Source organism: Chrysochloris asiatica, unplaced genomic scaffold (genome assembly GCF_000296735.1).
Source record: "Chrysochloris asiatica unplaced genomic scaffold, ChrAsi1.0 scaffold00138, whole genome shotgun sequence".
NCBI classification, from domain to species: Eukaryota; Metazoa; Chordata; class Mammalia; order Afrosoricida; family Chrysochloridae; genus Chrysochloris; species Chrysochloris asiatica.
Window position 1 is genome coordinate 1,362,696 of NW_006408656.1, and position 24,006 is coordinate 1,386,701.

Genomic DNA, 24,006 nt, shown 5'->3' on the forward strand with positions numbered 1-24,006 from the left:
GGCCCCCGGGACAGAGCGACGAGGAACCCCGGGCTCCTGGGTCCCCAGCATGATCCTCGGTGAGTGGGCTCGGCGGTTCCAAGCTTCAGGCTCCTGGGTCTCTCTCAGTGGGTCACCCCTCTTCAACCTCCCGGCACCGCGGTGACTGCGGCCGCCCGTCAGCGACCGGCTCCCCCTCCCCCTTCATCTGGCTTCACATCTGGGGTCCCCGAGCCCCCCCTTCCCAAGCTCCTCCCGGTAATATAGGGAGTGATGAAGTGGGAAGCAGAGTGGAGTAAGACCCCAGCCCCATAATGAGGACATTGCATATTCATGAGGCTCATGAATATTATATTAAGTCAGAGAGGCTGGGGGAGGAAGCTGGTCCTGGCCTGGTGGAGTTGGGGGCAAAGGATCTGACCCGTCCTTCCCCAACCCTCACCTTAAACACTCGGACATCCTTTTAGGCCCAGGATTAGAGGGAAAAGAAACGGGGACAGAGGGTGGGGGAAAATGGTAGGTCCATCTTCGAGGTGTGTGTGGTGGGAGGTAGGAACCTGAGGGCTAGAGATGAAGGGTCTAGGGAGAAGAGGGGGTGGGAAACTGTCCATCCCAGGGCCCCTGCGGCTCAGATCCTGCCTCCGCAGCCATCCTGCCCCAACAAGCCGGGACCTGCCCTCTCCCTCCCTGCTGTGGCTGTCTGGGCCCTTCCTCCCAGTCTTCCTTCTCCTCTACCCGCCTGCTTTGGTCCAGGGGGCGCTGGGGGAAGGAGGGATGATAGGGAGAGTAAAGCTGGGGGAGGGGAACTACTGCTGGGCTCTGACAACCCGTCAGCCACAACCACCCCATCCTCATGACCTACATTGGAAAGGGAGGGAAGGGAGCCCTGGGGATGGGGGAGGAGAGGGCCTAGCTGTGCGCTGGACTCCACATCAGCTCGAGCTCCAGGCCCATGCCCTTCGACCTGTCTCCACAATAGTCCACAAGCTTGCTCTGACCTCTGCCCTCTGCCCTGGCTAGGCCGGTTCCTGGACCCTGTTTATGGTGGGAGCCCCCCTACCAAGCCCAGACACCTGTGGTCTCCCCGCCCTCTACTGGGGACACCTGGCTCCAAGCTGGTGCCTGAGGGCTTGACTGGCTTCTCATCCCTCTGTTGAGTCCCTCCTGCTATTATTCTTCCTCATTCCCTATTCAGATCCTTCTCTTCCTTCATCTGATACCACCACTCCCCCCCCCCATTTACTTCCCATGAAAATCTCTCACCCCTCTGCTTTCCATCCTCCAATGCTTTCTTTCTCCCCCTCTCCTTGTTCTCACCCTCTCCACTTGGCATTCAATCATGTCAGTTAAATGAATGAATGAATGAGTGAGTGAGTGAAGGAAGGGAGGCAGGGAGGAATGGCTGATTGCCTTTTTCCCAAGAGTATCTCTAGCAGGGGAAGGTAACCACTCTAGAGTGACCCCAACCAAGTCTCCAGAGCACAGGTTCCACATTATTCCAACCAGTGTGATCCCTACACCTTGGCTCCACCCTGGACATGGGCCCCACCCTGGGCAAGGAACCTCAGAGTCAGTGTCATGCATGCCCAGAACAGTTCTGTATGAGTGAGCTTCAAGTCCCCAGCTACAAGCTGATTGCCTGAATCCAAATTCTCTGAAATTGGACACCCACCACCAATTGGACCCCCACCATATCTCCCTAGAACACCTTATCATTAACTAACCCCTGTGCCAAGCCCAAGGCACCAGCTTGGAAATGCCAGGTGGGATCCCACACCTTAGTCCTCTTTGAGAAAGGAAGGAAAGAGGGAGGAAGCTGCCAGCCAGGGCTCAGGCTAGGCCTGTCCTAAGGTGTTCAGGTTCTGAATGCTTCAGACTACTGAGTCCATGTATTTGGTGGCCCTGTTGTTGTTGTTAAGTGCCCTCCAGTCAGTTCCAACTCATAATAACCCTGTGAGTATACATGCGGCTGGTGGATTTGAACTGACCACCTTTTGGTTAGCAGCCCAGTACAGTGCCTCAGAAGAGCCCTAAAGCCAGATCTAGACTCTGGGCCCAAGGTTTAAGGTAGGGCTGTCTGTTCAGGCTTTTAGTTCTTAGCCACTCTGTATCCTCCTCTCCAATTGAGTCCCTGGTGTGGTGGTGGTGGTGGGACATTATAGGAGACCTTTGTCAGTCAGATTGGCAGAGACCGCCCTCCTATTCCTTTGCCTCCCTTTAGGCCCCACCTCCCCTCACCCACATTCACCCCGAGGTTGTTAGGGATGATGTTTTGAGTAGCTGTTCATAATCATCCCCTTGTTGCTTTCATCTTTGACTTCAAAGCTTCAGCTTGTCCTCCTGCCAAAAAGAGGGAAATTGAGGCAGGAGTTCAGGGTTCTTTACCTCTCCCCCCATTTTAGGTCTTTCTGGGGAAGGAGAAGAGACGAAAGGCTCCAAAAGGGAAAAGAGATAAATTAGAGATGAGAAATTCCAGCTCAGACTTCGTTCCAGTTTCTTCCTTGGCTCTAGATTCTAATTCCCAATTTAACCCAGTGCTGACCCTGTGCTTTTTGCCACCTCGGGCCCTAACACTACTTGCAACCTTAACCCCAATACCTCTATGATCTTAATCTCATCTTGGCCTAGCCTCCAAACCAACACAAACCCACAGCCCTACACTTACACCTTTCCTGGCTCCTGTTTCTGTCCAGACACAGACACTCCCAGATTCAGCTTACAACAGAGACTCCCATTCTTTGCCACCAGGCCTTGAGGCCCCAGACCATCCCTAAAATAGTCAAGGGGCCGGGGCTCCAAATCTGGCCAGAAATTCTAAGGAAGAGATAGTTGATTTTAAAAAAATGGACTCCAGTGGGATGGAGGAAGTCAGATGTAGCTTGGTTGTGTCTTGGTACTGGAGGGAAAACCTCAGTAGGGTCAAAGGGCCCTGTGAAAAGGACAGATAGACATCCATCTGAGGGTCTATGAGTACACCACATCTAAAGTGCATTCGGATCTGTCTTTAATAAAACACTGGTAATTCCCCCTAGAACGGGGTGGGGCTGTATCTGCTGGAGGTAATTACTCTAATGAGCTTCCCTCTGAAGTGCCCTACCCTGGCCTGGCCCAACTCCTCCTGCCCTGCCTGACATGTGACTTGGGCATGTGCATACATGCATGTGCACACACACCAATTTGCTCTCCAACCCCTCCTCCAAACTTGCCTGAAGTCCTCAGCAGGTAGCTGTCAGAAATCCAGGATTTCCTACCTCATTTCCTTCTTTTCCATCCCTTCTTATATCCCTTCGCTTTTCCCCTACTTTCTCCAGTCTACCCAGAAAAGTATAGTACTTGAAAGCCCATATATCTGGAGCTAGACTTGTTGTTGTTGTTATTGTTAAGTGCTTTCGAGTCGGTTCTGACCCATAGCTACCCTGTATAGGGTTTCCGAGGAGTGGCTGGTGATCTTGCAGTTCAAATGACTTTGCAGTCAGATAGGTTCAAATCCCTCACTAGCTGTGTGACCTTGGTCAAATTACTCTCCCTCTCTGAGCCCAGTATCATTTACAACAGGGGTGGGGAATGTCTGGTCCGAGGGCTGAATAAGGCCCACAAAATCATTTGGTCCGGCCCTGTCAAGCCAACCACAGTTCTAGCCATCACATTGTTCCTGTTGTTAAGTGCCTTCCAGTCAGTTCCAACTCATAGTGTTAACAAGGAGAGACAGTGACTTTGAACCACTAACCTTGTGGTTCAAACCGACCCTGTGGTCCTGCACTTATCCTACAGCACTACACCAGGACTGCAGCCATCACATTGGTGGTGGTTATATGCCGTGGAGTCAGTTTCAACTCATAGAGACCCTGTACAGGGTTTCCAAGGCTGTAAATCTTTATGGGAGCAGAAAGCCTCATTTTTCTCCTGCGCAACAGTTGGTAGTTTCGAACTGCTGACCTTGAGGTTAGCAGCCCAATTTGTAACCACTACGCTACCAGAGCTCCTTAGCCATCACATTAGGGATGAATTAATTAAATGTTCGACTAAATATAGCAGGCTAATTTTTAGGTTGATAGTTTTGTATGGCCATTGAACAATATTATAAAATATCCAAACGGCCCTTGGCAGAAAAAAGGGTTCCCCAACCCTGACTTGGAGTCCTAGTGTGGTGCTGCGGGTTAAAGTGCCAGACTGCAAAGCCGTTTGAACTTCAAGGTCGGCAGTTCAAGCTCACCAGCTGCTTCTCGGAAACCCTATACAGGGTCGCTATGGGTCAGAACCGACTCAACGGACTTAACAACAACAACAATCCCTAATTTATAAGATGAAGATTCATTTATTCAGCAAACATTTATTAAGCTCTCCTCGCTGCATGCCAGCTCCTTACATGGCTTCATTCAATCCTTTCAACAACTCTGTGAGGCAAGTACTGTTGTTGTCACTTGACAGATGAGAGATGAGACTGGGAGTCTGAGAAACTATTTAATCACCTCACTAGTGGACAGTGGGACTATACAGGGAGATTGTCTATGTAAAGTAGTGGCATATAGTAAACCCTCAAAAGTGACAACTATTTTTAGTCTCAAAAAAAGAGAAAAGGACTGAGGTTTGGGTTATGTGAAACCAAGAAACCATGTTTCTGCCCACCCAACCCATTAAAAAGGTGGTACAAACGGCTAAACGCTAGTTCAAAGGGTCTCGATTCAAACCTACTGGATAGCAGCGCCAGGGAAGATAAACCTAGTGATCTGATTCAGAAAGGGCACAACCTTGAAACCCTAGGGAGCAGTTCTGCTTTGTACATGTAGGGTCACCGTGAGTTGGAATCTATTCAACAACAACAATAAAACCCATAAACTGCAATCTGCCTCTTTCCCCACCTCCAATCTCAGCGTGGACCCAGGAATCTGGAAAGGAGACAAATGAATCAATCTCCAGCTGTCCACCTTGCTTCCTTCCCCAATCCACCTTTATCTTAACCTCTCTCCCACTTCCCCTCCTCCTCTCCCTCAGAAAAGACAAGTTGCTGACCATAAAAGAACTCCGTGGCTGCTACCTGTCTGCTCTGGAGGAAAATGAGGACTCCAATCCCAGGAAATGTATGGAACTGGTTCCTCCTCAACCCATCCTCTGAACAAGATTTGGAAGCCTGTGTTCCAACCTCTGCTTCAGAGTTACATTAGAGCCTTTTTGGGGTGATGTAGATGAAAAAGAATTTGCTGTAGACTGAGGCAGATCTTGATACTTACAGATTGTGACATCAGCCAAAATTTTTTAACTTCTATGAGTTGCTTTTGACAGTTTTCTCATCTGTCAAATGGGGAAACCCACATCAGCTACCTCATAGAATCAGAATCATAGCTACCTTATCAACTGAGCTATTTCAGGGATTAAATGTAACACTACTTGGAATTCATTACCTAGCATATTTATTGTTAAGTCTAGTCGGTTCCGTCTCGTAGCAACCTGTGTAGGGTTTTCAAGGAGCAGCTGGTGAGTTTGAACCGCTGACCTTGAGCATCAAACCGACCTTGCAGTCTAGTGTATTATCCTGCAGTGCCACACCAGGACTCCTCCTGGCATCTAATTGTTGCTGTTGTTAAGTGCTGTCCAGTCAGTTCTGACTCACAGCAACCCTGTATAGGGTTTCCAAGGAGTGGTTGGTGAGCTTAAACCACCAACCTTCCAGTTCAAACCAACCTTGTAGTCCAGCACAGTAACCCACAGTACCACACCAGGACTCCTGGCATATAGGAGCTCGCCAATTAATTTTTTTATCTTGTCTTTTTCCTGACTTCATCTCTTTCCTCTGGGATGGGTATTTGAGGGATGGATACCTAGAAAATCTGGAGCCAGGGAAAGGGTCAAGGAGCTGAGCTGCAGTCTCTGGTGCCCTAAGGCAGAGCAAGTGCCAGCCCCAAACCAGCTGCTAGGGGTGGTTGCAGAGTGCTGGGGACTCTGGGAGCGCTCAAGTTTCTCTCACCATTCCTGATGCTGCCCAGGGCTCGTTAAGGCTGCCCTGAACTTGTGTGCCAGGCAGTGAGGGTGGGGAGAAGCATGTGCAGAGGGGAGAAGCCATGAAGGGACAGACCAGGAAAGGGAGGTTGTCAAATTGTCTTGTCAGTTTATCTGCGCCTCTCTCTTTTCCCTCCTTTCTTACTCTCACTATTCTCTGCCTTTTAGGCTTTCTACCTGTGGTTAAGAATCGGGCTGTGAACCTTAAGGTCAGCAGTTCGAAACTACCAGCTGTTCTGCAGGAGAAAGATGAGGCTTTCTGCTCCCTTAAAGATTTACAGCCTCGGAAATCCTACATAGGGTCATTGTGAGTCGGAACTGACTCCACGGCACATAACCACCACCATCACCTGACTCTCTAAGGAGCTCTGGTAGTATAGTGATTATGAGTTGGGCTGCTAACTGCGAGGTCAGCAGTTTGAAACTACCAGCTATTCCGTGGGAGAAAGATGAGGTTTTTCGCTCCCATAAAGATTTACAGCTTCAACAACCCTAGACAGGGTCGCTATGAGTCGGAACTGACTCCATGGCGCACACCACCACCACCACCTGTCTCTGGAGTCCTGGGTTAATGTGCTGGACTGTAGGTTCAGCTTGAACCACAAGGTCAGTGGTTCAAGCCCACCAGCTGTTCCTCGGAAACCTTATACAGGGTTGCTATGGGTCAGAACTAATTTCACGGCACTTAACAACAACAACACTAGTCTCTAGAGTCCTGGTGTGGTACTGTAGGATAAACACTGGACTGCGAACCTCAAGGTTGGCAGTTCAAACCCACCAGTTGCACCTTGGAAACCCTATGCCAGGTTGCTATGAATCAGAACTGATGGCATTTAACAATGAACGACACATGGTGATCTCTAGCTCTGTGTCCAGCTTCCAGCAGCGGCAGTGTCTCTCCAACTGGTTTTACATCCCATTTCCCATCCTTCCTTTGTTCTCTCAGCGTCTCTGTCCCTTTTCTCAGTCACCTATTCCTGCCTTTGTCAGTCGCTCCAATTCTCTCTCTCTTACTTCTCTTTCTCCCTTCCCCACTCTCTCCCCTACCCCACCTCATCCCAGACCTGAAGGTGGCAAAAGAGGAGGCAATGAACAAGGCATCCAGACCCCTAGCTGCCCAAGGGCCCAAACCATGCATCCTACTCTCCTACAGCCCTCAGATATTAGGACTCCAAATCCCCAACAGTTTTGACCCCTCTCCACCTCAGGCACCTGTCCCCCAGTCCTGGTCTTGGGTGAAAGAGCTAGACCCCTGTAGACTTCCCTGCCCCCAGCTGTGCCTGAGCCCTCCCTAGCCCCTCCCTCTCTCCTCTGAGTCCCCTAATCCCTGCTCCCCCGCCCTCCCCTCTGCCCCACTTTTCCAGGACTCTGATTGGCTGATTCTACTGACAGGCTGGGGGTGGGGGGGCTGGCAAGGGAGGGGGCAAGGGGCAGAACCAAGGGAAGGGGACACTGTCAGGCCCAGGCCCCTGGGGGGCCAGGGCCAGGCTACTGCCTGGAGGCAGTGGACACCAGATACTAAAGGTATGAAAAGGGAAGTCTTTGTGGGGGAATAAGGAAAGGATTGGGGACCCTATGCCCCAGTAAGGTCAAAGGAGGTTGGGTCAGGCATGCAGCTTCCTGGGTTTGCCTTTGTTCCTAGGAACCCCTGTGGCAAGCAGGGCTTGCTGGAGCACTGAAGGGCAGCCAGGGGGTCCCAGAAGTGAGCTGATCCAGTGCAAGACCATTGGGGTCCTGAGGACCTTTGGACTGTTCCTTTGAAGCTTGATAGACTTTCTACCATGACTCTGGGGTGAGGTGGGGGTGGGGGAGAGATGGCTTTAGGAGATGGTAGCTTGCCCAGACTTTCATTTCCCCTTAGGGTCAGACCCAGGCATTCCCCGCCCAGAGACCAGATTGTGGTTCCTTCTGCAGAGCTGGACACTCCCTGGCCAAAGAGACAAAGACTAGGAGAAGATTGAAGAAAGTTGGGAGAAGGGACTCTGAAGATGGCTCGAGGCAGTTAGCCTCCCAGAGCTAATGCCCCGGAAGTTTGTAGAGCCTGACTATTCAGCAGCTCCTTCTCCCAATCCAGCCCTCAATATTCTCCTCTGGGTAGTGGGATGAATAACCACTTGACTCTTTTGAGATGCCCTTGGGGAAAGCAAAACCCGAAGAAGGGAGTGGTCAGGGGCTTTGGGCTCCTGAGGCCTTCTGGTCCAGCCCAAGCCAGTGGAGAAGCTCTGTGTTCTTCCTGGGTCTGTCACGCCTTGGGGGAGGGAGGCTGGAGAAGGGGAACTGAAAACCACCCAGAAGGGAGGGCTGGTCTGCGCCGCCCTCCCCCAGGCCCACTGGATACCCAGCTTTACTGCTGTGGAGCCAGTGAGCAGGGGAGATGTGTGTAAGTGTCTGCACACTGGGGGTCACAGTGCTGAGTGGGGAGCCCCCTACCTTGGCTGGGGCATGAGATTGACAGACTTGGGTGTCAACCTTTAATCTTCTTGCCCCACAAAATGCTTTCTCTACCTTCCAGGCAGCCTGAGCCGGGCAGGGCCCCTCCCTCTGCTACGGCAGGCCCCCATCATGCAGCCTCCACTGGACCTCAAGCCAATCCTGCCGTTCCCACTGGAGCCAGCCCCCACCCTTGGCCTCTTCAACAACTACAGCGCAGTGAGTAGCAGCCTGCCCTACCCCCTCCTGCCACCCTGACCTCTCCTCTTCCGCAGACCCACTCCTGAGTGCCCCTCTTCTCCTCTCAAATCTAATCCCTTCTCTCTTTTTATGAGTCCCTCTCCCTTCATACCTTGATTTCTAATCCGTCACAAGTACCACTGCCTATCTGGTAGACCATTTATACCAATAGTAATGATAATAATTGATATGGGTCTGACAGGGACTCCTGGTATGGTACTATAGTCAGCTCTGGTCTGTGAAACACAAGGTCGGCAGTTCAAACCCACCAGCTTCTCCGCAGTAAACCCTCTACAAAGTCGCTATGAGTCGGAACCAACTTGAAGACACTTAACAACAACAACAAATGGGCCTGTTGGAGTCCCGGTATGGCACCATAGAATCAGCACTCGACTGCTAACCATAAGGTTAGAGGTTCAAACCCACCAGCTGTTCCTTGGAAACCCTATACAGGGTCGCTATGAGTCAGAACCTGTTGGATGACACTTAACAACAACAACATGGGCCTGACACAATGCTAAGAAGTGTTTTATATGTATTATCTCATTTATTTCTCCAATGAATCACCCTACCATCTAGAGAAGTAAATAGACCTGGAATTTGGTAGTATTGACTGTAGAAAGGTAAGGAGGCATGTTAAGTACTGAATCCAGAAGGAATAAGCAGAAGAAACAGCACATTTGTTTGCAAGTTCCTGCTCTCTGTAACAACCCATAACTGGGTGGACAGGGTCAGTGAGGCAGGGCTTAGAGGGCTGGCAAAGTTGTCCAGATTGATACCATATGAACTAGGGAGCCACTGTCCATTCTTGAGCAGTAGAGGGACTTGATGAGAGCAGTGTTTGAGGAAGATGAGTGGAGAAGCTGCATGGAAGCAATCAAAGACTGGAGGAGAGTGTCCAGTCAGGAGGCTGACCCAGAATGCAGGCCTTCATGGGAGCCTTGAGGGCTAGACTGGCCTTTAGCAGTGGCAGTATGAATGTAAAAGAAGGAAGGAAGTGAGAGAGATTTTCAAGAAAATACTGATAGGCCATGATAACCAACTGTTTAGGGGTGCAGGAAGAGAGAAGGGAGGGGTAAAGGATGACTGTAGGGTTCAGGCCTGTGTAGGAGGAAGGAGCCACCACAGACAGGGTAAAGGATGCTGAGCTGAGTTCACTTTAGGACTGACTAGTTGGTAGACTAGGAGCTCTGGTAGCATAGTGGTTACAAATCGGGCTGCAGTTTGAAACTACCAGCTGTTCCGTGGAGAAAGATGAGGCTTTCTGCTCCCATAAAGATTTACAACCTCGGAAACCCTGTCCAGGGTCGCTGTGAGTCGGAACCGACTCCACGGCACATAACAACAAAAGTTGGTAGACCAGTAGGACCTTGCACCAAAAGTGTATAACTGATAGTTGGAATTTGGTGCCTGTAGTTAAAATTAGTTTTATTAAACTCTCCCATCAAACCCACATTCAGCCATAAACATGTATCAAGTCTTGACTGTATGCAAAGTACTATAATAGATGTTTCCATACACTGTCTGGTATTGTCTACACAATAGTCTAAAAAAGTTTATTATTGTTGCTGTTGCTAAATGCCATCGAGTTGGTTTCATTCCTACTCGAAACGACCCTGTATAGAATTTCCAAGGAACAGCTGATGGGTTTGAACCGCTGACCTTCCTGCTAGCAGTTCAATCTTTATCCTTAACCTACAGCATCATATCAGGGCTTTCCCCAACAGAGTAGACATTATTATTTCTGTTGGACAAGTGGGAAGATGGAAACGAAGGCTTAGAAGGATTTAACACTTTATCTAAATTGATACTATATGTACCTAAACTAAGATTTTTAACCCACAGAGAGTTTAACTCCAAAGAGAGTTCTCTTTATACCACAGTTCCTTCCTCTAAACTCCTCCCAAATAACTCAACATTTGTATTGTGCTTTGAAGTTTATAAAGTATTTTCATATCTTAGTTTTTATAGCAACCCAAAGGGGAAGCTGTTGTTATTATCCTCATTTTGCAGATGCAGTACTCTGGGTGGCACAAATGTTCTGCTCTCGGCTACTAACCTAAAGGATGGTGGCACCCAAAGGTACCTTGGAAGAAAGGCCTGGAGATCTACTTCCAAAAAGTCACAACCTTGAAAACCCTATGCAGCAGTTCTATTCTACACACCCAGGGTCATCATGAGTTGGAATTGTTTTTGGTTTACTATGTGCCAGGCACTGTGCCCTTGGGAAACCCACAGGTTAGTAGGAAAGATAAGAAGTTAACAGTGACTCTATAGTATAAGAAAAGCCTTGTCTGAGGGAGTCCAAGGGGGTATCAAGAAATACTTGCTTGAGGTGATGATACCCAAAGGACCAACTACAGTTAAAAAGGAAAAAACAGAGAAAAAGGGGGTTTAACCTGAATCCCATTTAAGGCATATGAACCATGTCTTTAAAGTTTAAATGACATACGAACAGGCTTTAAAGAATTACTGTTGTTATTAAGTGCCGTTGAGTTGGTTCCAACTCATAGTGGCCCTGTGTCCTGTTTCTGACGAGCGACTGATGAGTTTGATCTTGTGGTTAGCTATAGCACCACACTTACTATTGTTGTTAAGTGCCATCGAATCGGTTCAGACTCATAGCAACCCTGTATAGGGTTTCTGAGGAGCAGCTGGTGTGCTGACACCGCTGAACTTGTGATTTGCAGTCCAGTGCTTATCCTATAGCGCCACACCATGATTTTAGTAAGTGGTCTTAGAGAAGTAGCACATTCCAGACTAAAGTGAATAGCACGAGCAGGGGTTAAAAAAGAGCATTTGAGAAAATAAAATTATTTGGCTGTGACTGGAGCATAAGGTACAGAGAACACTTTCTCTCCTCCACCCCTACCCCCTATATACCTAATTCACACATTTACACTTACCCTCAGCGACCCATTATTGTGAATCAAATAAGTAGCTTTGTGATCTTGAGCAAACACAGGCCCAGAGAGGTTAAGTGACTTGTTCAAGGTCACAAAGCTACTTAGCTGACTCACATGGATAACTAAGGTTTCTGACTCCATCCAAGGTCCATGACTCCACTGCCTCTAGGGGGGCAAGCTGTTTGAAGTTATGAGCATGGGTAAATTAGGAGAGTGCAGTACTTTGTCACTGAACTGGCAGGGTTTGAATTGATGTTCTAAACATACTAGCTGTGTGACCTTAGGCAAGTTACTTAATCACTCTCAACCTCAATTTTATTAGTTGTAAAATTTAATAATATTACAAACTCACAAGGTTATTGTAAGAATCATATTCTATGTTCATAATATATTTACAGTTCCAGTTCCAATTGCGATTGAGCCAATTCTGACTCATGGAGATCTCATGTATGTAAGAGTAGAATTGTGCTCCATAGGGGCACTGCTGTGACCTTTCAGAAACAGATCGCCAGGTCTTTCTTCCAAGGTGCCTCTGGGTGGACTTGAAACTCCAATCTTTCTGATAGTAGCTGAGCGTACTAACACATAATGCCTAATGCAATGTTCAGTCAATGTTGTTAAGTGCCATTGATTTCATTCCAATTTATAACGACCCTGTATAGGGTTTCTGAAAAGTGGCTAGTGGGTTTGAACCACTGATCTTGCAGTTAGCAGTCCATACCAGGACTCCTATTATTACTACATTATTATTTTTATATCTCTTATTTTTATTTAAAGAAGGAGCAGAGAGAGAAAGGTAGTATGGCCAAGGCCTCAGCCTTGGGAGATAAGCAGAATTAGGCAGTGGGAACTGGAGAAGGTGCCAGCAAAGGAAATGGAGGAGCCAATGAAGGGGGCAGGGAGAGAACTGGGTTCCTGTTGAGTTGGAGAAGCCAAGGGAGAGAATGTGGTGGACTACATCAATAGTGTCAAATTCTGCAGGGGAATGAGGACTGCAGAAAAGCTGCAGACAGACTATTGGCAGTATGGTGCAGCAGTTAAGTACATGGCTTTGGAGTCAGGCTACTCACTGGGGTTTAAATTCAAATCCCAGTTCAGCTACTCACTAATTTATGACCTTGGGCAAATTATTTAACCTCTCTAGACCTCAGTTTCCTCATCTATAAAATGAAGATAATAGTAGTTGTTTCTTCAAATAGTGGTTGGGAAATTTTAATTAGATAATCCATGAAAGTGCTCAGTATTGTGGCTGGCATATTCCAGAGGTTCACACAACATAAGGTGGTGGCAGTATTACTATTTTCTACTCTCGGGAGAGGCTCTCTCTCCTGGTGGACTACCTGCCCATATCTTCTACATGAGCAGTTCCTACCTCTTAGAGGCTATCCTGCATTTCTCTTGCCTCTTCTCCTGCTCCTGCCACTCACTCCACTGCTATCCCTCTGCCCTTGCATGTCCCTCACAGTCTCCCAAAGCCAGCTTCTCTTGACGTCCAGTCCCCGGCGTCACTTATTTCTCCGTTCTAGGTTAAGTGGGAGGGGATGAAAGGAAGTGGACAGAGGACACCCCAGTGCCTGTCCAGAGAGGATATAGAGGTATTCAGGGAGTGGGCTGCATTACCCTCCTGCACTCTTCCCTCGGTGCTGCCCCAACTCAGTCGCCAGAGGGCAGCAAATGCACGAAGCATAGGTTCTCAGGGAGGTTAGTTCTCCGGCAGGTGGCGGATGAGGGGAAGAGGTGGGAAAAGGTTAAATGTCCCCAGTCTGAGGTCTCTTCTACTCTGGGTGCACCCAACTCCACCGTTTAAAGGAGTCACTGGGAGAGCAGTGCCGGACACATGGGCACCTGATTTCGGTCACCCATTTCTAGTGGGGAAAGAGACAGGTAAAAAAAAAGGTAGCAAAACAGGAGTCGTGTGCAAAGAGGGCTGGAGAGGGATTATTTGGGGACTTGAAAGAGAGGCAGAAGCACGAAAGTCAGGACGGCAGGGACGAAAGAAAGGAAAAGTTAAAGCTATAGAAACAGGGTTGTTCATGGGATTGGTGGGGCATTGGACCCAGGAGGGACCCCAGGAGGAGCAGCTGAGGTCATCTAGTCAATGCTCCCCTGACGCCAGGTTGAGCCGCCCTCCGCCAGACAAAATCTTTCCTGAAAAGACTGTCTGGACTTGGACACCCCCTCTTCTTTTTCCTCCCTGGTCCCTCTTCATCCCTCTGGCTCCCTATCCCCGCCCCCGTCCTGAGCCCGCCCTCGGCCCCGCCTCCAGGGCGGGCTCCGGCCCGGGCCGCTCTACCACCGCCCCTTCTCCCAGCTGGCCTGGCCGCAAAGCCCCGAGCCGCCGGGGCAACGAGCGCCGCGTCCCCGGCCTGCCTGGCCTGGCCAGGCTCGGCCCCCCCCTTCCCCGCCCGGGTCCGCCACCCCGGGCCATGGAGCCGCGGCCTCCAGGGTCCCGCAGGGTAAGCCACCCGGCCCCTCCTCTCTCCCTGGCTCCCGCCGCTGCATCCCCGCCCGCCCCAGCTGGACTGGCTACCTCTCTCTTCACCCATCCTCTGGTGATCCAGCCCATCCCCCACACCATGCACGGCCCCTTCTGATCTCTGTACCCCTATGGTGCCCCCAGACTGCTGTCACTATATCCATCCCAGTTTCTGCCTCCCAGATCCCTGGAGTCTCCCAATCTGCAGGCTTCCTACTAGGTCCTACATCTCCCCTCAAATTACCACGCCGCCCCTCTGCTCCGATCCCTCTTATCCAGCCCTGGCCCCATCTCAGCCTCTCTCTCCTTCCTAACATCCCTCCGCCACCAGCTTCTACCAGCTCTTTAAACACCCTCTGCGTTCTTCCTGCCTTCCTATCTCCGTCCATCCTGCCCCTCAGGTTTTCCCATCCCTTACCTGTTTGCCTTTATTTTTTGGGGGGTGGGAAAGTGAAGTGGTCAAACATGGGGCTGTCGGTTCTATCAGATAAAGGCAAGGGTAGGAAATATAATCATAGCCCCACCACCCTTGCTCCTGATCTGGTTTCCCCCTTCCCTCCCCCTTGCCCTTCCTGATTCATTTTGCCCCAGCTTCAGGGTGTGAGTCCCCTTCATGTTTGCTGTTGGAGGGCAGATGGGAGGAGACTGCTGGGGGGACCTTCCCAGTCAGTGTCTAGGCCAACACCCCAGGAAAGGGGCTCTAGAGTAGGATAGGCTCTGGGAGATGCTGGTTGGACTCCACCACGCCACCACAGGCCTCATCTAGGTCACCAGGGCCTCCTGACCTTGTCCTGGAACTGCACTTAGTGGCTCACATTCCACCTGCGCAGGGATTGGGCCTAGGAGTCCTCACCTTCAGGCTCAGTTCCTGGAGGAAAGGAAGAAGCCAAGTGATTCGGTTGCTGTCCCTTCCCTGACCCCCACGTCTTATTAGTGCTTATGGACTTAAACTAAGGAGAAAGGATCCAAGTGGGATAGGGACCATTCTCAGAGGATGGATATTAGAATGGTTAGCCCACTGGGTCTCAGCCCAGAGGGAAGCAGGCTGGGGGTCACAGGAAGGGGCACTGAGAGAACCAGGGACATGTGCTCCCCCTTCTCTATCCCATTCCTCTCTCTCTACTGTTTCCACCCAACCCAATCCTGGCCCAGGACTGGGTATCTGTTTGGGCTGTGTTTCCATACCAGCATGTGAGGAGCCCAGGAGCAAGGAGAGTCCTGGGACAAAGGTTTGGAATGAGATAGGGACGATTGGATAGGAAAGCTTGAGGTCTGAAGACTGGGAACTGAGAGCAGCAATCTGTCACCCCCCTCCTGATTAAAGCTTGTCTCCAACTCGGTCTGTCTTTCTTTCTGCCAAGCACATCATACATTCACACAGATAAACACACAGCTGAAGATTACACAACCTGACCACTCAGCCCCCAACACAGAAATGTTGATACATAAATGATATACACACAGAACATGACACTCATTCACACTCCACCCATACACAGATTGATCACAGCCTGCCTAGACACACACACACAGACACACCCATGCTTCCCCTGTTTGACTTTTTCTTAGATTCAAGGCGGGCTTGAAGGATGCTGATGGGAATTTAAAAGTAAGCCACTGAGAGGGGCTGCCTCCAGACAAGGTCAGGCCAAGAGGCTGTCACATGGTAGTTAATGCTAGTCATCTGAACCTAATCATGACTCCTGCCTCTACCCACTGCCAAGATGGGGCAGAGAGGGTGGAGGCCAGCTTCACCATTTCCCAGGGATACTCAAGTCCTTTTCCTAACATTAACCCCAGTCACCCAGGGAGACTTGGGAGAAGCAGAGAGCCAGGATGTCTGGGTTTCCCAGACTCTAACCACCTTCCTCCCCCTGCAGTGTTCATGTCTCTGGCCTGTGTCTCGCAGGGAACCCTGAAGGTCCGGGCACAAGGAGGGACTCAGCTGTGGAGCTAAGGACCCCTAGGTGCTAGGCAACTATTTTTTACTTGATCCTTCCATCAGGAAGATAAGGTTTTAGCATAAATTTGGTTCCATTGTTATGAGAGATCTCAACCATCACTCAATTGTCTTTAACCTAAACTGCATTCCAGACTTGCCTCTCCCTGGCCCCTAGGGACTAAAGGGAGGAGGACTGTTCTGGGAGGCAGTTTTCATGCCTTTAGGCCCCGGACTTCATCCCCTGATAACAGAAGGTCTCAGAGAAACTCCCATTCTCTCCCCTCCCCATACAAACTCTTGGCAGAAGACTGTAAGACATCTGCTGACCTAGAGTAGGGGCAGAGAGAACTTCTAATCCCTGTCCAGTCTGACAGCCCTGCCCTTCCCAAACCCTGTTGATCACAAAGAGAAGGTTCAGATCTCTGGGCTGCCTCAGGCCTGCCTACTTGTTTAAATCCTCCATTTATTCCCTACTGGTTCTATAAAGTCATTTCCTCTTAGGTACGGGGAGTGTGTTACGAAGATGTGGGGTCCAGAAATAGGAAACTGGGAACAGCTATATCCTGGGATCAGAGACTGGGCTTGGCAGACAGCCTTGCCTCAGATTGGAGGCCAAAAGGGTTCAAAGAGAGTCCTCTCACCTGGATGCCTTAGATGACAGAGTTGGCTCTTCATGGTACGATAGACCAAGACAGGAATTCCAGGTTCAAGTCCTAGCTCTTCTATTAACTCAGTAGGATCTTGGGCAAACCACTTGTATTCTCTAAAATGGAAGCATTGTGCCAGTTGATCCATCAAGTCCCATTCAGTGCCATGAAGATGGGACTGGGAAGGAACCAGAGAACTGAGCTCTTGGCTATATTGAGGAATGGGAAGTAGGGCTGGGGACTTTGGTTCAACCTAGCTGTTGCCAGTGGGGGGATGATGGACATGTGTCCAGGCTGGGGCTCTTAGCTCACCCCAGCCTGCCTCCACAGATGGATCCTGTGCAAAAGGCTGTGCTGTCCCACACTTTTGGAGGACCCTTGCTCAAGACCAAGCGGCCCATCATTTCCTGTAATGTCTGTCAGATCCGATTCAATTCTCAGGTAAGAAGTCCAACTGCTTACCAACCCAACTGCGGAGGTGGACAGGGACAGTCAGGGGAACTTGGGGGAGGGCCGAGGTTAGGAGGGTGAGGGGCAGAACCCTAAGAGGATATTAGAGGAAGAGCAGAGAATGGTGGCACTAGAGAAAAGGCAGAGGCTGGTGGAAGTACTTGAGAAGGGCAAGAAATTGCTGTATATTTTTACCAAAAATAGACCAAATCCTCTCAAGCCTAGCCCTTCCTTCCTTAGGGGCTGAGGCATCCCTGGCACAAAGTTTCTGGAAACAGCCATGGCCATTAGTGTCTGGGTGGGAGTGTAGCCTCTGACCCACTCACTGGTCCTTGGACCAGGACTGAGATAGTCATTGGCTCCCTGCAAAACCTGTGCCCTCCTTGGCCTCTGCTAAACTCCTCCCTTGACCCACCCACTTCCCTTTAACCTTCTGGCTTCCTCCTTTTTCCACCCCATCTCTACTCCTTTCCAACCACAAACAAGGCCTGGTCCCTACTCCCCTCCAAAGGGACACTTCCTTGGGGAGAAACTAACCAGAACCCAGGTGTCCAACCTCCTAGATTTCTTCTTTCTGAAACTCCATTGGGACTTCTGCATAGATCTAGAGGGGGATTGTTGGGGATAGGGGGACATGCTCTGAGAGACTTTGAAGAAAAACAGCAGAATGAGCTTCTGCTGAGTAGGGGGAAATAAAGCATGTTCTGTTTCTCTACCCAGTGTACAGTGTATATTACCTCTTGCTAGTCCTCTGGCTCTACATACCACCACCCCACCCATGGGCTGTCAGCCTTCTTTTCCTGCCTACCCTGTCTGGGTGACCTTTGGGCTACCTTATGTTCTTAGTAGGGGCTGCATATGAGAATAGAGGAGGCGGAGAAGTGAAGCCAGGGTCCACCCCACATCAGGTCTCTCCTTTAGGTCAGAACCCAGGTATTCGTTCTCTCAGCTGGTAGAGGGGAGACCAGACCGGTGGTGCCCAGGAAAGCAGCAATAACAGATAGCCCTCCCTTCTTTTTGCTTTCCCTTTTCTTCCCCCAGCAAGCGGCTCTGTTTTGACAGCTGTCTCTATCTTCAGAGCTGGGCTTGGGGCCAGGGTCCTCCAGGGTGTCCACAGAGGCTTCAGGGAAAATGAGACCCAGGAGGCAGTAGTCACAGTAGAGCTCCTGGGACTTTTATTCTGTGGGGAAAACAGCAAAGGCTGGATCCTAGGGGCAGCAGACACAGCTTCATGAGGCCTAAGGTCCAAAAGAATCCTGGCTGGCTCCTCCCAGTTTAGGATTCTACCTGAGGGACTGGGGGTTGGGGGGCTCCTGAATTAACAGCCAGGCCCGGAGTGTGGGGGTGGAGTAGAGTCTGGGATAGGTGGGAGTCCAAATCCCCAGCTACGCAAGCTTGAGAAGCTGATGTGAGCTACAGGAATAACCAGGGCTCCTTGGCATGAGACTTTACATCTCACTAGTATAGGAAGAGATTTACTGCAGCCTGCTGAGACAACCTCTGGGCTGGGCCTGAAGGTGGGAGGGAAGCTCTGTAGGGAGACAACGGTCAGATGAAAGGGGATTTCAGATTCCATTTTCTTCCTCCATCCCTAAAGAGCCAGGCTGAAGCGCACTACAAGGGTAATCGCCATGCCCGGCGAGTCAAAGGCATTGAGGCTGCCAAGACCCGAGGCAGAGAGCCTGGTGTCCGCGAACCTGGAGACCCAGCTCCCCCAGGCAGCAACCCTCCAAATGGCGATGGCATAGTAGCTCCCCATCCAGGTATGTCTGACTCCTCCCACATTCTTCACCTGGACTCTGTCTCCTCTGTTCTATCTCTGTATCCCAGAACTTCTCTTTGTTCAAATCTCTTTCTCCATTCCTACTCCACCCCCACCCAAGGTGAGTCCTGGAGCCAAGCACAGTGATGTAAAATTTCCATCCTGTCACCCCCATCCCTGCCCCACCTTCTCTCAACAGACTTCTGTCTGTCTTCCCACTGCCCAGTGACTCAGAGGGGGGCTAGGGTGAGGCCATCTGGCAAATCTCCCCAAGAAAAAGGAAACCATCAAAATCCAGGGAGAGGCCCTTTCATCTTGGGCAGAGTTGCTGGGGAAGGAGTCAGGATAAGTAAGAGCCTGTCCCATTGGGGCTTTCCTCAGGGAAAACAGGCTCCAGGAAACTCAGGAACTTCCTGGATGATCTTGAGTAGATCTTTTGACCTCTGAGTTTTCTCTTCGGGGAAGTAAAGGAATAAGACTTTAAGATCTCGGAGGACTTTCCAGGTTTACCAAGAGCAACTCTGAGATTCTTCCTCCCTCATGGCTGGTGGCCATCCTCAACTCTACTCTAAGCCAAGAAACTGGGCAAAAGTATTTGAGATAGGAAGATATGAGCCAGCTCCCCATCCTGGGATTACCACACCAGATGACACTCACGATCAACTCCAGAGCGACCCAAGATGCCTTTTTCCCTCTTAATCCTTGCCTGTGCTTCCTATCCCACCCTAAGTAAAATGAGAAACAAGTTTCTGCACCACCAATTTAGGAGCCACCCCTAACCCCCTAAAGAGCTCTGGTAGCGTAGTGGTTACGAATTGGGCTACTAACCTCAAGGTCAGCAGTTTGAAACTACCAGCTGTTCCGTGGGAGAAAGATGAGGCTATCTGCTTTAAAGATTTACAGGCTTGCAAGTCTGCGGGTCGGTTTGAACCACAAGGTCGATTTGAACCACAAGGTCAGAGGTTCAAGCTCATCAGCTGCTCCTCAGACACTTTATACAGGGCCACTATGAGTTGGAACAGACTCGACAACATTTAAGAACAACAACAGTGCTTTACAAAGAAGCACTGGTGGTGCAGTGAGATAAGCATTGGATTATTTCAAATCCACCAGTCATTCCTCTGGAGATGATGGGGCAAACTGCTTCTGTAAAAATACCTCGGAAGCCCCATGGAGCAATTTTATGTTGTGTGCCATCAAATTGGTTCCAACTCATAGCAACCCTACATGGGGTTTCCCAGGAGAGACCGGTGGATTTGAACCGCCACCTTAAGGTTCAAACCAAGCTTGCGATCCAGTGCTTTATCCCCCAGCGCCACCCTAGTCCTATATCGTGAATCTCTGGGGAGACAGCAACTTCTGCCCTGCTTTCAAAAACCATGAAGTCCTGTCCTGAGGAAGGATATGCTGTCCAGATTAGGATGAACGTGGGAGCTGACAGAAATGATCAAAATAAATAAGGGGGAAAATCACAAGATGGTCAAGCAAATGGATATCTTTAGGGATCAAGTGTTCCCTGCCCACCAGATCCCCACCCCCACTGCCAGCCTCCCCATGACCCGGAAACTGGATCGTCTGCTGGAGCAAGAATGGGAGCACTTGAGTTTCCCCTGTACAGAGGCCAGACCCAGCGCTGAGGCCTAGGGCCGGTGCATCTTTAATCAAGCCATAAATTATAGAGCAGCCTGCATCCCTGTTCCTTTCCTCTCGGGTTCTGTTGTTTCAGTTTTCCTTTTGCCATGTCTGTGTCTGTCTCTCCAGGCCTCTTCTCACACTGCTTCTGCCTCATCCTAGGGCTCTTTGGCCTGCTTTCCTGGGGGCTGGGCGGAAAACTCAGACTGGCAGGGAGACCATGCCTCTCTCCCTGACTGGGCTGAATGCCAGATTTACCCTGAAGGGGAGGCCTCTGGGGCTGGGTCCCTGGGCCATTCCCAGCTTAGGGGCACTGAGCTAGGCACTGGCATTTCACACCCAGCTTGCAGCAGCTGGACTACATCTGTTTCTGACCCAGGGCATGAGAACATGAATGTTGTCACAGGGTGGGGACTCCTGGGCCCTTGCCCTCCAGGAAAGGGGGGTGGGTCTTCTCTACATGCTGAGGAACCTCCTCCAAAAGTCATCTGGGGTGATCCTGTGTTTCTCCCCCAACAACAGTTTCCATGGAGAATGGAATGGGTCCAGACCCAGGATCCCCAGAAAAACAGCCTGGCTCCCCATCCCCTCCCAGTGTTCCGGAGACTAACCGGGGTGCAGCCAAGGGTGAAGGGGGGACCCCAGCCCCAGCTTCCCTGCCTGGGGGTAGCAAGGAAGAAGAGGAAAAGGCCAAGAGGCTGCTCTACTGTGCTCTGTGCAAGGTGGCTGTGAACTCCCTGTCCCAACTTGAGGCTCATAACAAAGGTATGGATTCCTTGTGCCCACCCACACCCCTGTCCTCAGCCGACCTGTTCCCCTACACCCCAACTTTGGTTGGACCCTGTAAGACCTACCAACGTATCTGTATCTTCTTTATTCCTTAGGCTGTCACTATCTCAGCTCCCCTGACTGGCCTTTTGTTTGGGAGGGTTCCAAAGAGTTCCGAACCACCGTGCCCCCCCCCCTTGATCCAAACTCCCTACACTGTAATGGGGAATGGTCCTCACTCCTGGTGTAGTGCTGCAGAGTAATGCACTGGACCACAAGGTCGTTTGAACCTCAGAAACCCTATACAGGGTCACTGTGAGTGGGAACCAGCTTGATAGCACTTAACCACAACAACCCTACACTGTAATGGGAAGTGGTCCTCACTCAGTACACTGTAATGGGGAATTTGGGGAAATTTTCCTCCACCTCTTTCTGACCTACTGTTTTGTGGGCTCCAGGTACTAAGCACAAGACAATTCTAGAGGCACGCAGTGGGCTGGGTCCTATCAAAGCTTATCCTCGCCTGGGGCCTCCCACCCCTGGGGAGTCAGAAGCCCCTGCCCAGGACCGAACCTTCCACTGTGAGATCTGCAATGTCAAGGTCAACTCAGAGGTCCAACTGAAACAGGTGGGTCCCAGGTCCTTCCCAGCAGATCTAGGGAGCTCTACCCTCAAAGGGACAGGGAGAACAGGGAGCTTGAGTGGAATTTCTGGAATGGGTGTTGGGGGTGTGTTGGTTAAGAGGGCGGGGTCCAGTGATTATTGCCACTAAGGTCCTGCTCCCTCCACGTTGCACCTTTCCGGGTGGTTTACTAGTTCCCCATCGCACTCGTACCTCCACAGCACATCTCCAGCCGGCGGCACCGAGACGGCGTTGCTGGAAAGCCCAACCCGCTACTGAGCCGTCACAAGAAGCCTAGGGGTGCTGGAGAGCTGGCGGTGAGGCCGGGTGCTCTGGGGACTTCAGGGATGGGAGGACCAGGGCGGGGAGAAGGGACTGGGCTAAGGACCCGAGAAGGTGGTGTTCTTCTGAGGATTGCTAGAAGACTTCTATCTCTCTCTCTTCCCACCCCCGCCCCTCCGCAGGGCACACTGACTTTCTCTAAGGAGCTGCCCAAGTCTCTGGCTGGTGGGCTGCTCCCCAGCCCTCTGGCGGTGGCTGCAGTGATGGCGGCAGCAGCAGGCTCCCCACTGTCCCTGCGCCCGGCCCCAGCGGCACCTCTTCTCCAGGGACCTCCGATCACGCACCCCCTGCTCCATCCAGCCCCCGGGCCCATCCGAACTGCGCACGGACCCATCCTCTTCTCCCCTTACTGACCTCAACCCTGAACCCCCTCCCATTCTACCCCCCACCTCCAGCCGGGACCCAGGCCTCCGGGCTCCCAGCCCGCCCCTCCTCCTGGCACTCCCTGAATGATCTCTCTCCTTCCCCCCCACCCCGAGGTACGGGGTTCCAGGAATGGGGAGGAGCAGTGGGGGAGGGGGGCTTCAGAAGGGGAGATACCCCAGATCTCAGGGAACCCCGCCCCCTGCCCTTCCCTCTCCCCTAGAAAAGGGGGGGCCGTCTCACTTCGAGCCCCCTTAGAGACACCCCCCCTCCCAAAAGCCATGTCCATCCAACCCTTCCCCCTCAAACCTAGCACAAAACGGGGTTCACAAGCCATGGTCGGGGTCCAGGGGCAGAAATGGATTTTCTTGGCAATAAGCGGACTCTGGGACTCCGGCCCCCTACCCCCAAACTGAAGCGCTTCCGTGAACACCCCCATCCCAACCTCTTCAGGGGGAGGGAGGCAGGTGGGATCCTGAGTCCCTCACAAGCACTTTGGTTTTACTGCCTGCGACCTCACTGTGCCCGCCCCGCATCATGCCCCAGCCCCAGCTCTAGCCGGGCACATCGCAGGGAGCAGCACTTGGGGGCATCTCTGGCACTTGGGTGGGACCAAGGAGATGTCCTCATAACCCTCCCTTTCCTTTTTCCTCCCCCATCCGGGTTCCATTCTTTTCACCAGCACCCATCGCCCTAGGGGTACCGAGGGGGGCACGGGGTGTCCAGTCCAAGCCCACCCCCACCTCGCCTTCCGCAAAACTGTGAGCAAAAAGCAATAGAAGCCTCGCCCCCGCCCCTCCCCTTTCCGCAGGATTCGCGAGTCTGTAGCCTTCCCCACCCCAGCTCCTAGACTTCATGGCCGTCCCCACCCACACCCTACACCTCCACTGCACAACTGTGGCGGGGGCGTGACCCCCCCTTCTCTGTGATTTCTGTATCGTCAGCCCTTCCAGCAGCCGGGGAGGGTCTTCCAGTTCCCATCACCTCTTTCTGCTTGATAATGTAGCAGCCCCAGGCCTCGTTCCTCCATCCTTTTCCTTTCCCTCTCTCTGACAATAAAAGTCTGGATTCGTTCTGCCCTCCGCCCCATAGACTCAGACTTTCACCATCTTTTTCTGCTGTTCGATCTGGGGATGTATCTGTATTGTGAGGGTGACCCGTACACAAGAAAGGGGGCCAGAGGGAGGAGGGGGTGGGAAAACTTGGGTGGGAAGGGGCATGATACCATCAAGCAAAGTGAGCATTCACCCCCACTTCCTCCCAGCTCTAGAGTAGATACGGCCCCAGGGAATCGTTTGGAGCCTCAGATTATTGCAGCGGCAGTTGAAATTTTGCCGCAACTCCACAAGGCGGCACCAAAGACACAAAAACAGTCTCCCCTAAACCGAGAAGCTTCTGTGGTATAGCTTCTGGTTCTAGAGACAAAGCTAGCTGGATCCAGCTTTTGTGCCTC

The 24,006-nt window shown here is 51.3% G+C and overlaps 1 protein-coding gene across 2 annotated transcripts; it reads left to right on the top strand.

Moving 5' to 3' along the window:
- Positions 1-23,636, top strand: ZNF385A (zinc finger protein 385A). Of its 2 annotated transcripts, XM_006869925.1 has the most exons (8): positions 1-59; positions 8,486-8,622; positions 16,945-17,055; positions 18,662-18,827; positions 20,981-21,223; positions 21,685-21,854; positions 22,070-22,165; positions 22,313-23,636. In XM_006869925.1, the coding sequence occupies exons 1-8, from the start codon at positions 50-52 to the stop codon at positions 22,541-22,543; spliced, it is 1,164 nt and encodes a 387-aa protein (XP_006869987.1). In that variant the 5' UTR covers positions 1-49; the 3' UTR covers positions 22,544-23,636. The 2 variants fall into 2 exon arrangements, with proteins under 2 accessions (XP_006869987.1, XP_006869988.1); XM_006869926.1 differs by lacking the exon at positions 20,981-21,223.
- Positions 23,637-24,006: the final 370 nt, after the last annotated feature.